This window comes from Schistocerca nitens, chromosome 12, assembly GCF_023898315.1.
Source record: "Schistocerca nitens isolate TAMUIC-IGC-003100 chromosome 12, iqSchNite1.1, whole genome shotgun sequence".
Lineage (NCBI taxonomy): Eukaryota > Metazoa > Arthropoda > Insecta > Orthoptera > Acrididae > Schistocerca > Schistocerca nitens.
Window position 1 is genome coordinate 168,132,271 of NC_064625.1, and position 13,574 is coordinate 168,145,844.

At 37.6% G+C, this 13,574-nt stretch overlaps 1 protein-coding gene across 1 annotated transcript in view; it reads right to left on the reverse strand.

Annotated features, from left to right (window-relative positions):
- Positions 1–1,501: 1,501 nt before the first annotated feature.
- The window catches only part of LOC126215237 (solute carrier family 46 member 3-like), a 366,563-nt gene continuing 354,490 nt past the window's right edge, over positions 1,502–13,574 (reverse strand). The window contains exon 8 of the mRNA XM_049941901.1: positions 1,502–2,920. Coding sequence (XP_049797858.1) covers positions 2,611–2,920 — 310 coding nt within the window. The 3' untranslated portion in view covers positions 1,502–2,610. The remainder of the gene's footprint in view (positions 2,921–13,574) is intronic.

Here is a 13,574-nt window from a genome sequence, read left to right on the forward strand (position 1 = left end):
TCCTTCCATGACCAATTGTGAGGGTAGGTCCTTTGTTTAAGTTTGAAAATCAAGTAACTGTTCCTTTATGCATATGGGTACAGAGTCAGGAGGCAACATTCTAGGTGCAGAAATATGCCTTGGACCACAGCTCATAAACCATAAATCATAAAGGATGTAAAATCCAGCTGTGAAACCCTGCACTGAATTATGTTCATTGTTCTCTTAGAAAAAGCATTAGCCTCAACATTAGTCTGATGGCAAAGGGTATGTACTTTTAATCAATATATTTTATCTTCGTAAATGTAGGATACCTGTAGACACCTGACAGGATGAAGAATAATTGAACAACAAGCCTTACTGAAAAATGAAGGTCACTTCAGTTGATGAACAGAAACATTCAAAGAGCTACACTGAATCTTTAACCATGCGTTTCCTCTTCTGCAAGTGAAGAGGGAAAGATGCAGAAAGTAGGCAAGAGAAGAGGAAAGAAAGATGGGAGCTAAATCACAACTTCAGTCAGGATCTCATGCTGCTGTTTTATGATATATTCCTCATGACTTACACTTCTTTCCCAATCTGGTCACATCGTTTCTAACCTGTATTTGAAAGGACACTACCTTTTAATGGTTTTGCTTTCTTATCATCTTTGGCCGAAGTGTCGTATGACAGACTTGTTATTTGTGTTGAATTATACTGTTTTGTTGAATGGATCACCTAATGTAAAAACATAGAATTAACTGCAGTATATTATCCCATTCATCATAAAATTTATTTTTTCATTAATAGTTTGACTTTAGTTTCTTAATCTATTGACTCTAACATTATTTTGCCATTAAATTTGTTTTGCATTCAAGCTCTACTTCGATGCTAATTGGTGGCCATAATATAATTCACACTTTTTTCAAGAATGCAACACTGTGTCTAAACAATGTTGCTGCAGTTACATTCAGTTCAAAAGCTGTAAATATCAGGCACATGATTGTTTGGGGAGTCTCTGGCTAATCTAAGCAGAATTTCCTATTGCTATGCAAGAGTGTCACATTATCAGGCTGCGTTTTTAATTCCTGTCTTGGTTATAGTTTCAGCCGCTGCACTATAAGGTGCTTGAACAAAATAAAGAAATAATATGCTTGTATTTATATTTAGCATAATCCATGAATGTATTAGCAGGTATTGTTTATATTGTTGTATACTAGCCTAGCCACTATGCCTTTTTTTCATTTTCATATCTCACAGCCAATTGTGTTTTGGTTTAACATGTGTACAGAATTCTGATGTTATTTTTAGCTCTTTAAAGTACAGGAACTTTATTGTTGTAAATCCTTAACTTTATTTTTGGAAACAGTATATCTTTATGAAATACTTTTTTTTTAACTCTGTTTTATTGTCATCAGCCCCATTTCTTTGTGGAAACTTACAGTAAAATTTCTAGGATTATTGTAAGCATTTCTTTCTTTCTAGAACATACCATTAATTTACTTATATTGGTATTTGTTTCTCTGGAAGAATGTGTGTGATCAGAGAGAGAGAGAGAGAGAGAGAGAGAGAGATATGAGGGGATTAAGATAACAGAATATCCTTGGCCTCAACTGCATTTTCCTAAGTGCCATATATAAAGAAAGCCAGATTTATTGAAACAATATGGCAGTGGAAAATCTTGGGTATTATCTAAGCAATGACTTAAGAATCTAAAGTCGCAGTTTCACTTTGTATACATAAATTGGTAAGCAGTCTAAATTTGTCATGTTAAGCTCTCTTGATTTATCATTACTTGAGTATATATTGTTAACAAACATTAATTGTGAGCATTGTGTTTGTTTGAGGAATGTGTGTAAAAATAAAATAGCTTTGAATACCACATATTTAACCATTATTGTATGCGAATGAGCACTGGCTGCTTTAGGAGAAAATCAGCAATGAAGTCATGGTATCATAAGGAGATTTTAAAGCTTGAAGAAAATAAATTATTTTAGATAATAGAGTGAAATGTCTAGCTGTGGCATAACAGCAGCTATAATAAAATCTTTCCAAAGAATGAGAAAAATGCACTTTGTCTTCTGCTGCTGTTGGGTACACATTGTCAGGGTGTTTGTAGCCTATCTGATTCTTACAGAAGTGTCTAGTATTTTATGCAAATTAACTCATTCCTATCATTTCTTTGCCACCATCTCATTAAATACTTAGAAACAATCTAGCAACTTGGCATCCAGTATAAAATACTGATGAAACACATACCACAGCTGTTGGGATACCAGATTATCTTCCACACAGACATACTCTGGAAGAGTTTTTCTGCCTGCTATAATAAACTGACAACTTAGTCTTTCATGGCAACATCTATATGTAAAAAGACTCCCAGTATACTAGGCTTGTAAAATCATGGTGTGATACTGAGAATCTTTCACGGCATCCATTCATATTGTTTTTGCACATTTTTACTAATGTCAGAAATCTGCCTTCTTCCAACAAATTTTTTTCACCATTGTCTCAAACAATTATGTTATCATTTCTCAGGTCCCATTAGCGCAACAAAATAAAAGGAAGGCAGAATTAACAAAGCGTGTCATGGTGCACCGTGAAGTCCAAACTGATGAGTTACACTCTCATTGCCACTAGAGATAATGTTCTTCATAGTCGAACTTCTCCCGGTTTTGTGTCAGAGTCTTGCTCGTACGCCGGATTTTCGACACCAAAGATCTTCCTGTGAGTCAGTCCTTCTTCTGCTGCTCTTTGGTCCAGCGTGGATGAATCCACTGCTCTGCTTTCTTCTTTTGACTTGTCACTGAACCTGACAGAACCATTCCTCACCATGGGGAAGGCCAAGGGATCCGTCTTTGTCGCAGTGGCAGCAGCTTCGAGAACTGCTGTCGTCCTGGTGGCTGCATTTTCTTCTTCATCTTTCTTCCTAGCATCCTTTTTGTGGGATGCATAGAGCCATCTGTAAACAGAATGCTATTTTAAGTACAATGAGATAAGCTTTTTCATAAAATGTTTTATATGTCTTTCAGATATGTAAAACATCTAGGCATCTTATGCAGACACTGTACAATTACACATCAATGTGAAATTGCAACATATTTGGGGGGCAATGAGTAAAATGAAACAGCTGTGATACAAATTCTATATATCTAAAAGACTCATCTACATATATATTTGTATCTCTGTATTAAAAACATGAGTAACCTTCTACCAATATCTATACTAATAATAAAACTGCCATCATGTCTGTCTGTTTCAAGATATTAAAGTCCAAAATAACTAGACAAATTTTGATGAGGTTTTCATGTGTAACTTGAGCATAACTTGGGGCAACACACAGGCTTTGTTCGATCAAAAACCACCATGTTTGTCTATTTTCACAGGTAGCTTGAGGCAAAATATGGACTTTATTTCATCAAAAACCGATAATAACAAAAATTTGATTTAAAGTTTTGTCCATACTAATATTGTAAATGCAAAAGTATATGTCTGTTATGCTTTCAAGACTAAACTGCTGAACTGATTCGGATGAAATTTTGGTACAGAGATAGCTTGAACCCTGAGGAAGAACATAGGCTGCTTTAGAATGTAAAAAATTCAACTTTAAGAGGTTGAAGTATGGAACAAAACACCTTTTTTTCTTTACATCAGTGAACATAAACCGTGTCAAAAAATTACTAAATTTGTTGCATAATGTATACGCTGTATGATGTCCCTACTCCAGTAGCACATTCCCGCCTATGGCCCCCTTTACGCATTGCTTCACAGAGACACTGCGCATGCCACTGCATTGTGCATTGGCACATCACATCATGAGCTGTGCTTATCCAAAAAGGCAGACCCATGATGGCAGCTGATGTTATTGCATGTACGATAACCTACTTACTCACCATGACTCATCATAACAAAATTAATGATGCATGATACCAGCCACAGGTAACAGCTAGTATACAATAGTGTCATTAGGTAATAAGTAAAGTCTTGATGCTTGTGAGAAGGGTATAATTCAGTATAATATGAAAAAGGTAAATGATTTAGTCTATCCACAACTCAACCTTAGTGTGGACAGAAAGGAGTGAGGTATTAAGCCATAAAACCTTTGATCACAGCAGTGGTGAAACATTACAATGCTTTATTGCCAAACTGAATTCTTCAAAGTTACAGCAAACATTGAATCCAGTAGGAAACAACCACATACAGTTAACAATTTCAGTTGTGCAGATGTTACATGCAGACATTAGTTTCAAAAAATACAACCCCTAAGGAGAATACAAAATTCATGAGGTCATCATGAAGTCATACCAAGTCTGTTGGCTGCGATGGCATTTTTTAGCAGAATTTTAAATATTAAGCTGTCTTTGTAGCAAATAAATGACTCAGATAGCTTATGATTAAAAAATTCTGCTAAAAATGCCATAATAGCTAACAGAATTGGTATTACTTTCTATCAGTAAATGACTCAGCCATCATGAACCATAGATCTTACTGTTGGTGGCAGTCTTGTGCGATTCAGGGATACCAAAAGCTGCATTGTAGGTCCAACCACAACAGAGGGGTATCTGATGAGAACAGACAAATGTGTGATTCCTGAAGAGGGACTCTTTTTGGCAGTTCCAGGGGCAACAGTCTGTATGACTGACTGATCTGGCCGTGCAACATCAACCAGTATGGCCCTGTTGTGCTGGTATTGTGAACAGTGGAAATTACAGCTAGAATTTTTCCTGAGAGCATGCAGCTCTACTATATGATTCAATGATGATGGCATCCTCTTGGGTAAAATGTTCCAGAGGTAAAATAGTCTCCCTTTTGGATCTCTGGGTGGAGACTACTCAGGAGAATGTCATCAGGAGATACAAAACTGATCGGAGTGTGAACGTTAGATCAGGGGTAATGCAGGAGTAGATTTAATAATGAATGAAAAACAGGAATGTGGATAAGCTACTGTGAACAGAGTAGTGAACATGTTACTGTAGCCAAGATAGACATGAAACCCACACCCACCACAGCAGTACAAGTTTACGTGCCAACTAGCTCCAAAGATGATGAAGATATTGAAGAAATGTATGATGAGATGAAAGAAATTATTCAGGTAGTCAAGGGAGATGAAAATTTAACAGTCATTGGGGACTGGAATTTGATAGTAGGAAAAATAAAAGAAGGGACAGTAGTAGGTGAATACTGATTTGGGAAAAGGAACAAAAGAAGAATCTGCCTGATAGAATTTTGCACAAAATATAATTTAATTGTAACTAACTTGATTTCAGAAACATGAAAGAAGGTTGTATATATGGGAGAGACCTGGGGACACTGGAAGGTTTCAGATTAATTATGTAATGGTACAACAGAAATTTCAGAAGCATATTTTAAATTTTAAGATATTTCCAGAGGCAGATGTGAACTCTGACCACAATTTATAGGTTGTGAACTGTAGATTAAAACTGACAACTACGAAAAGGTAGGAATTTAATGAGATAGGACTTGGATAAACTGAAAGAACCAGAGACTGTAGAGTGTTTAAGAGGGAGCATTAGGGAATGATTGACAATGACAGGGGAAAGGAATACAGTAGAAGAACAATGGTTAACTTGAAGAGATGAAACAGTGAAGGCAGCAAATGATCAAGTAGGTGAAAATATGAAGGCTAGTAGAAAGATTTTGGTAGCACAATAGATATTGAATTCAATTGATGAAAGGAGAAAATATCAAACAGTAAATAAAGCATGTGAAATGGAATACAAGTGTCTAAAAAATGAGATTGACAGGAAGTGCAAAATGGATAGTCAGGAATGGCTAGAGGACAAATTTAAGGATTTAGGAGCCTATTTAACTAGGGGGCAGTTAAAGAGGCCTTTGGGAAAAGGAGAAGCACTGAATGAATATCAAGAGATCAGATGAAAAACTAGTCCTAAACAAAGAAGGGAAAGAAGAAAAGTGGGAGTATGTAGAGGGTCTACACAAGAGCGAGGTACTTGAGGGCAATATTATGGAAATGGAAGGCAACATCGATGAAGATGAGATGACAGATGAAGGAAGAATTTGACAGAGCACTGAAAGACTTAAGTCGAAACAAGGCCTGGGAGTAGACAGCATTTTGTTAGAGCTACTGATAGCCTTGGGAGAGCCAGTTATGACATAACTCTACCATCTGGTGAGAAAGATGTATGAGACAGCCTAAATATCCTCAGATTTCAAGAAGAATATGTTGTGTTCTTCAGTCCTGAGACTGGTTTGATGCAGCTCTCCATGCTACTCTATCCTGTGCAAGCCTCTTCATCTCCCAGTACCTACTGCAGCCTACATCCTTCTGAATCTGCTTACTGTATTCATCTCTTGGTCTCCCTCTACTGTTTTTACCCTCCACGCTGCCCTCTAGTACTAAATTGGTGATCCCTTGATGCCTCAGAATATGTCCTACCAACCGGTCCCTTCTTCTAGTCAAGTTGTGCCACAAACTTCTCTTCTCCCCAATCCTATTCAATACTTCCTCATTAGTTACCTGATCTACCCATCTAATCTTCAGGATTCTTCTGTAGCACCACATTTCAAAAGCTTCTATTCTCTTCTTGTCTAAACTATTTATCGTCCATGTTTCGCTTCCATACATGGCTACACTCCATACAAATACTTTCAGAAACGACTTCCTGACACTGAAAGCAATACTTGATGTTAACAAATTTCTCTTCTTCAGAAACGCTTTCCTTGCCATTGCCAGTCTACATTTTATATCCTCTCTACTTCGACCATCATCAGTTATTTTCCTCCCCATATAGCAAAACTCCTTTACTACTTTAAGTGTCTCATTGCCTAATCTAATTCCCTCAGCATCACCCGACTTAATTCGACTACATTCCATTATCCTCATTTTGCTTTTGTTGATGTTCATCTTATACCCTCCTTTCAAGACACTGTCCATTCCGTTCAACTGCTCTTCCAAGTCCTTTCTGTCTCTGACAGAATTACAATGTTATTGGTGAACCTCAAAGTTTTTATTTGTTCTCCGTGGATTTTAATAGTACTCCAAACTTTTCTTTTGTTTCCTTTACTGCTTGCTCAATATACAGATTGAATAGCGTTGGGGATGGGCTACAACCCTGTCTCACTCCCTTCCCAACCACTGCCTCCCTTTCATGTCCCTCGACTCTTATAACTGCCATCTGCTTTCTGTACAAATTGTAAATAGCCTTTAGCTCCCTGTATTTCACCCCTGCCACCTTCAGAATTTGAAAGAGAGTATTCCAGTCAACATTGTCAAAAGCTTTCTCTAAATCTACAAATGCTAGAAACATAGGTTTGCCTTTCCTTAATCTTTCTTCTAAGATAAGTCGTAGGGTCAGTACTGCCTCACGTGTTCCAACATTTCTACGGAATCCAAACTGCTCTTCCCCAAGGTCGGCTTCTACCAGTTTTTCCATTCGTCTGTAAATAATTCGCATTAGTATTTTGCAGCTGTGACTTATTAAACTGGTAGTTCGGTAATTTTCACAACTGTCAACACCTGCTTTCTTTGGGATTGGAATTATAATATTCTTTTTGAAGTCTGAGGGAATTTCGCCTGTCTCATAGATCTTGCTCACCAGATGGTAGAGAGGACTGGCTCTCCCAAGGCTGTCAGTAGTTCTAATGGAATGCTGTCTACTTCCGGGGCCTTTTTTCAACTTAGGTCTTTCAGTGTTCTGTCAAACTCTTCACGCAGTATCGTATCTCCCATTTCCCCTTCATCTACCTCCTCTTCCATTTCCATAGTACTGTCCCCAAGAACATCACCCCTGTATAGACCCTCTATATACTCCTTCCACCTTTCTGCTTTCCCTTCTTTGCTTAGAACTGGGTTTCCATCTGAGCTCTTGATATTCATGCAAGTGGTTCTCTTTTCTCCAAAGGTCTCTTTAATTTTCCTGTAGGCAGTATCTATCTTACCCCTCATGAGATAAGCCTTTACATCCTTACATTTGTCCTCTAGCCATCCCTGCTTAGCCATTTAGCACTTCCTGTCGATCTCATTTTTGAGACGTTTGTATTCCTTTTTGCCTTCTTCACTTGCTGCATTTTAGTATTTTCTCCTTTCATCAATTAAATTCAGTATCTCTTCTGTTACTCAAGGATTTCTACTAGCCCTCATCTGTTTACCTACTTGATCCTCTGCTGCCTTCACTATTTCATTCCTCAAAGCTACCCATTCTTCTTCTACTGTATTTCTTTCTCCCATTTCTGTCAATTGTTCCCTTATGGTCTCCCTGAAACTCTGTACAACCTCTGGTTCTTTCAGTTTATCCAGGTCCCATCTCCTTAAATTCCCACCTTTTTGCAGTTTCTTCAGTTTTAATCTACAGTTCATAACCAATAGATTGTGGTCAGAGTCCACATCTGCCCCTGGAAATGTCTTACAGTTTAAAATCTGGTTTCTAAATCTCTGTCTTACCATTATATAATCTATCTGAAACCTTTTAGTATCTCCATGGTTCTTCCATGTATACAACCTTCTTTTATGATTCTTGAACCAAGTGTTAGCTATGATTAAGTTATGCTCTGTGTAAAATTCTACCAGGTGGCTTCCTCTTTCATTTCTTAGCCCCAATCCATATTCACCTACTACGTTTCCTTCTCTTGCTTTCCGTACTATCAAATTACAGTCACCCATGACTATTAAATTTTCAACTTCCTTCACTACCTGAATAATTTCTTTTATCTCATCATACATTTCATCAACTTCTTCATCATCTCCAGAGCTAGTTGGCATATAAACGTGTACTACAAGCATTAGGAAGTCTTTTCTGAAAGTATTTGTAGGGAGTGTAGCCATGTATAGAAATGAAACATGGATGATGAAAAGTGTAGACAAGCAGAGAATAGAAGTTCTTGAAACATGTTGCTACGGAAGACTGCTGAAGAGTACATATCTCAAGACAGAGCAAAATAACTGATGATGGTTGGAGTAGAGATGATATAAAATGTAGACTGTCTATGGCAAGGAAAGCGTTTCTAAAGAAGAGAAATAGGTTAATGTCAATTGAACAGAATTGGAAAGAAAAGAAATCTGTGGCACAAGTTGAGTAAAAGAAGGGCTTGATTGGTAGGACACATTTTGTGACATCAAGGGACCACCGATTTAGTACTGCAGAGAAGTGTGTGTGTGTGTGTGTGTGTGAGTGTGTGGGTGGAGGGGGGGGGGGAGGATTAGAACCTGTAGATGATGAATTCAGTGAGCACATGCAGAAGGATGTAGGTTACAGTCATTATTCGGACATGAAGAGACTTGCACAGGATAGAGTAGCATGGAGAACTGCATCAGACAAGTCTTCAGACTGAAGACCACAAAATAACAACAAATGACTCAGGGTATATTTCCTAACTGACTTACAGATACTGTTGTAACTCCCATCTGCAAAACCAGAGATAATCAAACCACCTCAAAATGCAGGCCTAATTCAAGTCTTCTAATTTTCAAAGGTGTATGAGAAAGAGTTCTCTTAAAGAATACCAACTTAGATAAATGAGCAGAATTTACTAGCTGATACTTAGTTTGTTTCTTTGTAAGGGATTCTAAAAGAGAAGGCAGTACAAATGAAATGCCACCAGAGACAAACAAGAAAATAAATGTTGTTCAAGTATTCTGTGCCCTTGCCAGATCCATTTATTGTGTGGATCACAAAATTATACTAAGCAAACTGAAGTGATAAGATATTATTGGCATCCCTTTTACATGGAATCACTCTTACCTTCGTAACAGAAAACATAAGGTCTCACAGACAGACTGTTTCTAGCGCATGAAACTAACCGCAGAATGGGGCAACGTAACATCTGAAGTATGACCAGGATTGAAACTAGGCACACTCTTGTTACTGACATACATAAATGATCCTCCAGTGACTTCAAATGATGCTTCAAAAACTGTAACGTCTGCTGATGATACAAGGATGCTAATCAAGGGTCTGGACTCAACCTTACCAGGCACAGCTCAGATGAAAGCTGAACAGGCATGTAAGTGGTTTACAGTTAACAGATTGTTTTACTGTCATAATGGATCAATTTCAGACAAGTGATAATGACCTGTTAGCACCTGAAATAGGCATTATGGTCATACACCACATGAAACACATTGTGTAAAATTCCTCTGTGTCCAGTTGTATAACTAATTTAAATCAAGAAAGAAATAAACTAATCAAGAAGTTCAAGTATTACTCCCTTATTATTTTATTTTTATTTGTTTCTTCCTTTGTTAATCTGTCTGTGATAAGTTTACAAGGATATAGAGAGTGTCAGTTCATCTTTCTGTATGACAGTTTGTGTGATCTTTCTAAAGCAATCAGTGCATAGGTGGTAATGGTATAAAAAGACTATGGTGATACTAAATCACATTTTCATTATACATAAATTAGACAGAGCAAGCTAAAAATAAAAAAAAAGAGCCTTAACATAATTAATAATTTTACATTTGTATAGAACCAGTCATATAAAACTTTCTGAATAATATAACTGCCATGTGACTATACAACAAGTTTTATTTCATTTACTTATTTGTAATTCATTAATTGATGAATCAATGCAGTATCGCCACCTGCTTGATAGTGTGTTGTGAAATAAAAGCTGTTATACAGTCAAATGGCAGTCATATCTTCCAGAAAATCTATACAATTGTCCAATTTTATATTACATTATGTCATACATATATTTTGTAATTCTAGAAAGCTTTTCCTTGTGACTAAGAAACGCATCCAAATTGCAGAATGACCTTCACAGAAGAAATTACCTCAGAGATTCCCTGAATGCTGACTTGTTGTCAAACTTAATTTAATATATGGAGAAAGAACATTATAGACTTCTGTGCCAGTGTCATGCACACTCATCTGCACCATCACCAGACTTTTACAATCATTGTGTAAATTGTGCTTTCTCCTTGTACTGTATTTATGATATTCACTATTCCTTTTACACAACTTAGTATTTTTACTTATGAAACACACAAGTAAAAATATAAAATATAACATATCCTTGAGCACCAGCTCATTTAGGATCTGTGGAGGAATATTAGCAAATCAGCTCTTTTGTAAACGTTTTAAGTAATTTTGGTTTGTAACATTTGCTGCATTCTTGACAATCTCTTCAGCATACATCTCTGGAATGAGCAGTGTATCAAAACTGATGTGATTGCCATATTTGTATCAAATTTCTGCCTTGTCACCATAGCATCAAGCATTTCTGCTCTTATCAATACCATGTTAAGTGGGCACCATTGTATCCAGAATGAAGAATTAATATTCAACTTTTGCAGCATAGTGTATGCTGTTCTGAACCTTCCTGACAGATTAACACTTAACTCACAAGGTGTGGTCTCTCAGATCACAAGAAAATTTTCTAGCTCACTCTCCAAGGCCAGTTGAGGTGGAATGTTTCTATACCCCCCCTACCCTCCTTGAATTGTCAGTCGTGTTATTGGCTTCTGTGTTTTTTGTTAACATGTGTTACTGATAGGTGTTGGAGTCTTCTAGACCTTGCCTCATGAACTATGTACCTGTTTTCTTCAGTATGATACTGTGTAGCTCAAAATGTCTTGGCACGAATGTGTCATTTTTAACTTTACGGGGTTTGATGAAATTGTTAGTCGGTCAATGGAGGAAGGTATCAGTGATATAGATCAAGAAATAAATAAAAAAGATGGTTTTATGTTAGCCAGTGATTGCAGTTCTGATATTGAACAAGAGTATTAGCCAGAGGGAGAACTTCAGGAAAGTTGTGATGGGGATCTGTTTGTTTCTTCAATTAAATACTTAAAGTGTCTGTTAAAACTGAATGTGTTCTGAGTGGTGATACAAATGTAGTTCCCAGCAATGAATGTCAATCTGACAGACTTTCTATTTGTACGTATTGGGTGGAATTTTTATGCACAAATTTAAACCCTGGAATTTAGTTTGATTTGGAAATTTATTTGCTACTGAGACTGCATAATTTTTCAGAATGTAAAAAGCAGTGTTCTAACAGTCTATTTATGTGCACTATTTAAAAGAACCACACAAAATTATGTGTTTTTGTGTGATAAATAGTAAAATGCTGCGGGCTTTGTTTACTGCAATAAAATAAACTAAAAGCATTTAAACAGCACTTAAATAATTGTAAAAATAAATGTTATGTAGCATAAATTAAAAATTTCAATTGATTTTTGCCTTAGATCTCAGTTTAAATGTATGGGTCCCAAAGACCCCAGCTCACAGTTTACATTACAGAAAAGTCACCTCGCGAGTTAAGGGTTAAAACTGTGTGTCACCCTGGGACTTGCACCCAGAACCTTTGTCTTCCACGGACAGTGTTCTTACCGACTGAGCTATCGAGGCACAACTCGGGACTCACTCTCACAGTTAAATTTCTGCCAGCACTACTCTCCTAACTTCCAACCTTTCTGCACTCTCGTAATTTACACAACGAGCACCACAGTATCGTGTTACCGAGCTCTGAAATCTAATTTGGAAAGTCTTTGCTGTATGGGGACACCAAATTTTCATCCTTTGTCAAAGCAAAAGGTTTGGCCTGAAATACAGGGTGATTCAAAAAGAATACCACAACTTTAGGAATTTAAAACTCTGCAACGACAAAAGGCAGAGCTAAGCACTATCTGTCGGCAAATTAAGGGAGCTATAAAGTTTCATTTAGTTGTACATTTGTTCGCTTGAGGTGCTGTTGACTAGGCGTCAGCGTCAGTTGATGCTAAGATGGCGACCGCTCAACAGAAAGCTTTTTGTGTTATTGAGTACGGCAGAAGTGAATCGACAACAGTTGTTCAGCGTGCATTTCGAACGAAGTATGGTGTTAAACCTCCTGATAGGTGGTGTATTAAACGTTGGTATAAACAGTTTACAGAGAATGGGTGTTTGTGCAAAGGGAAAAGTTCTGGACGGCCGAGAACGAGTGATGAAAATGTAGCACGCATCCAGCAAGCATTTGTTCGCAGCCCAGGAAAATTGACTCGCAGAGCTAGCACAGAGCTGCAAATTCCACAATCAACTGTATGGAGAGTCCTACGAAAAAGGTTTGTTATGAAACCTTATCGTCTGAAATTGGTTCAAGTACTGTCTGCAGCTGATAAGATTAAAAGAATCGATTTCTGTGATTTTATCCTTGCTCAAATGGAAACAGATGAATCTTTCGTTTCAAATATTGTGTTTAGCGATGAAGCAACTTTCCACACTAACGGGAAAGTCAACCGTCACAATGTCTGTATATGGGGCACTGAGAATCCGCGGGAAACAACTCAGTATGAACGTGACTCGCCTAAGGTGAACGTTTTCTGTGCCATTTCAGCCAATAAAGTTTTTGGTCCCTTTTTCTTCGAAGGTGCTACTGTTACTCGACTACAGTATCTGGAGATGTTAGAGAATTGGCTGTTCCCTCAGCTCGAACAAGAAGCACAACAATTCATATTTCAGCAGGATGGAGCGCCACCACATTGGCACTTATCTGTCCGTAACTACCTGAACGTCAACTACCCGAGGCGATGGATCGGCCGCCAGGCAGCCCGTGACAGAGCACATCACTGGCCTCCAAGAAGCCCTGATCTCACCCCCTGCGATTTTTTCTTATGGGGGTATGTTAAGGATATGGTGTTTCGGCCACCTCTCCCAGCC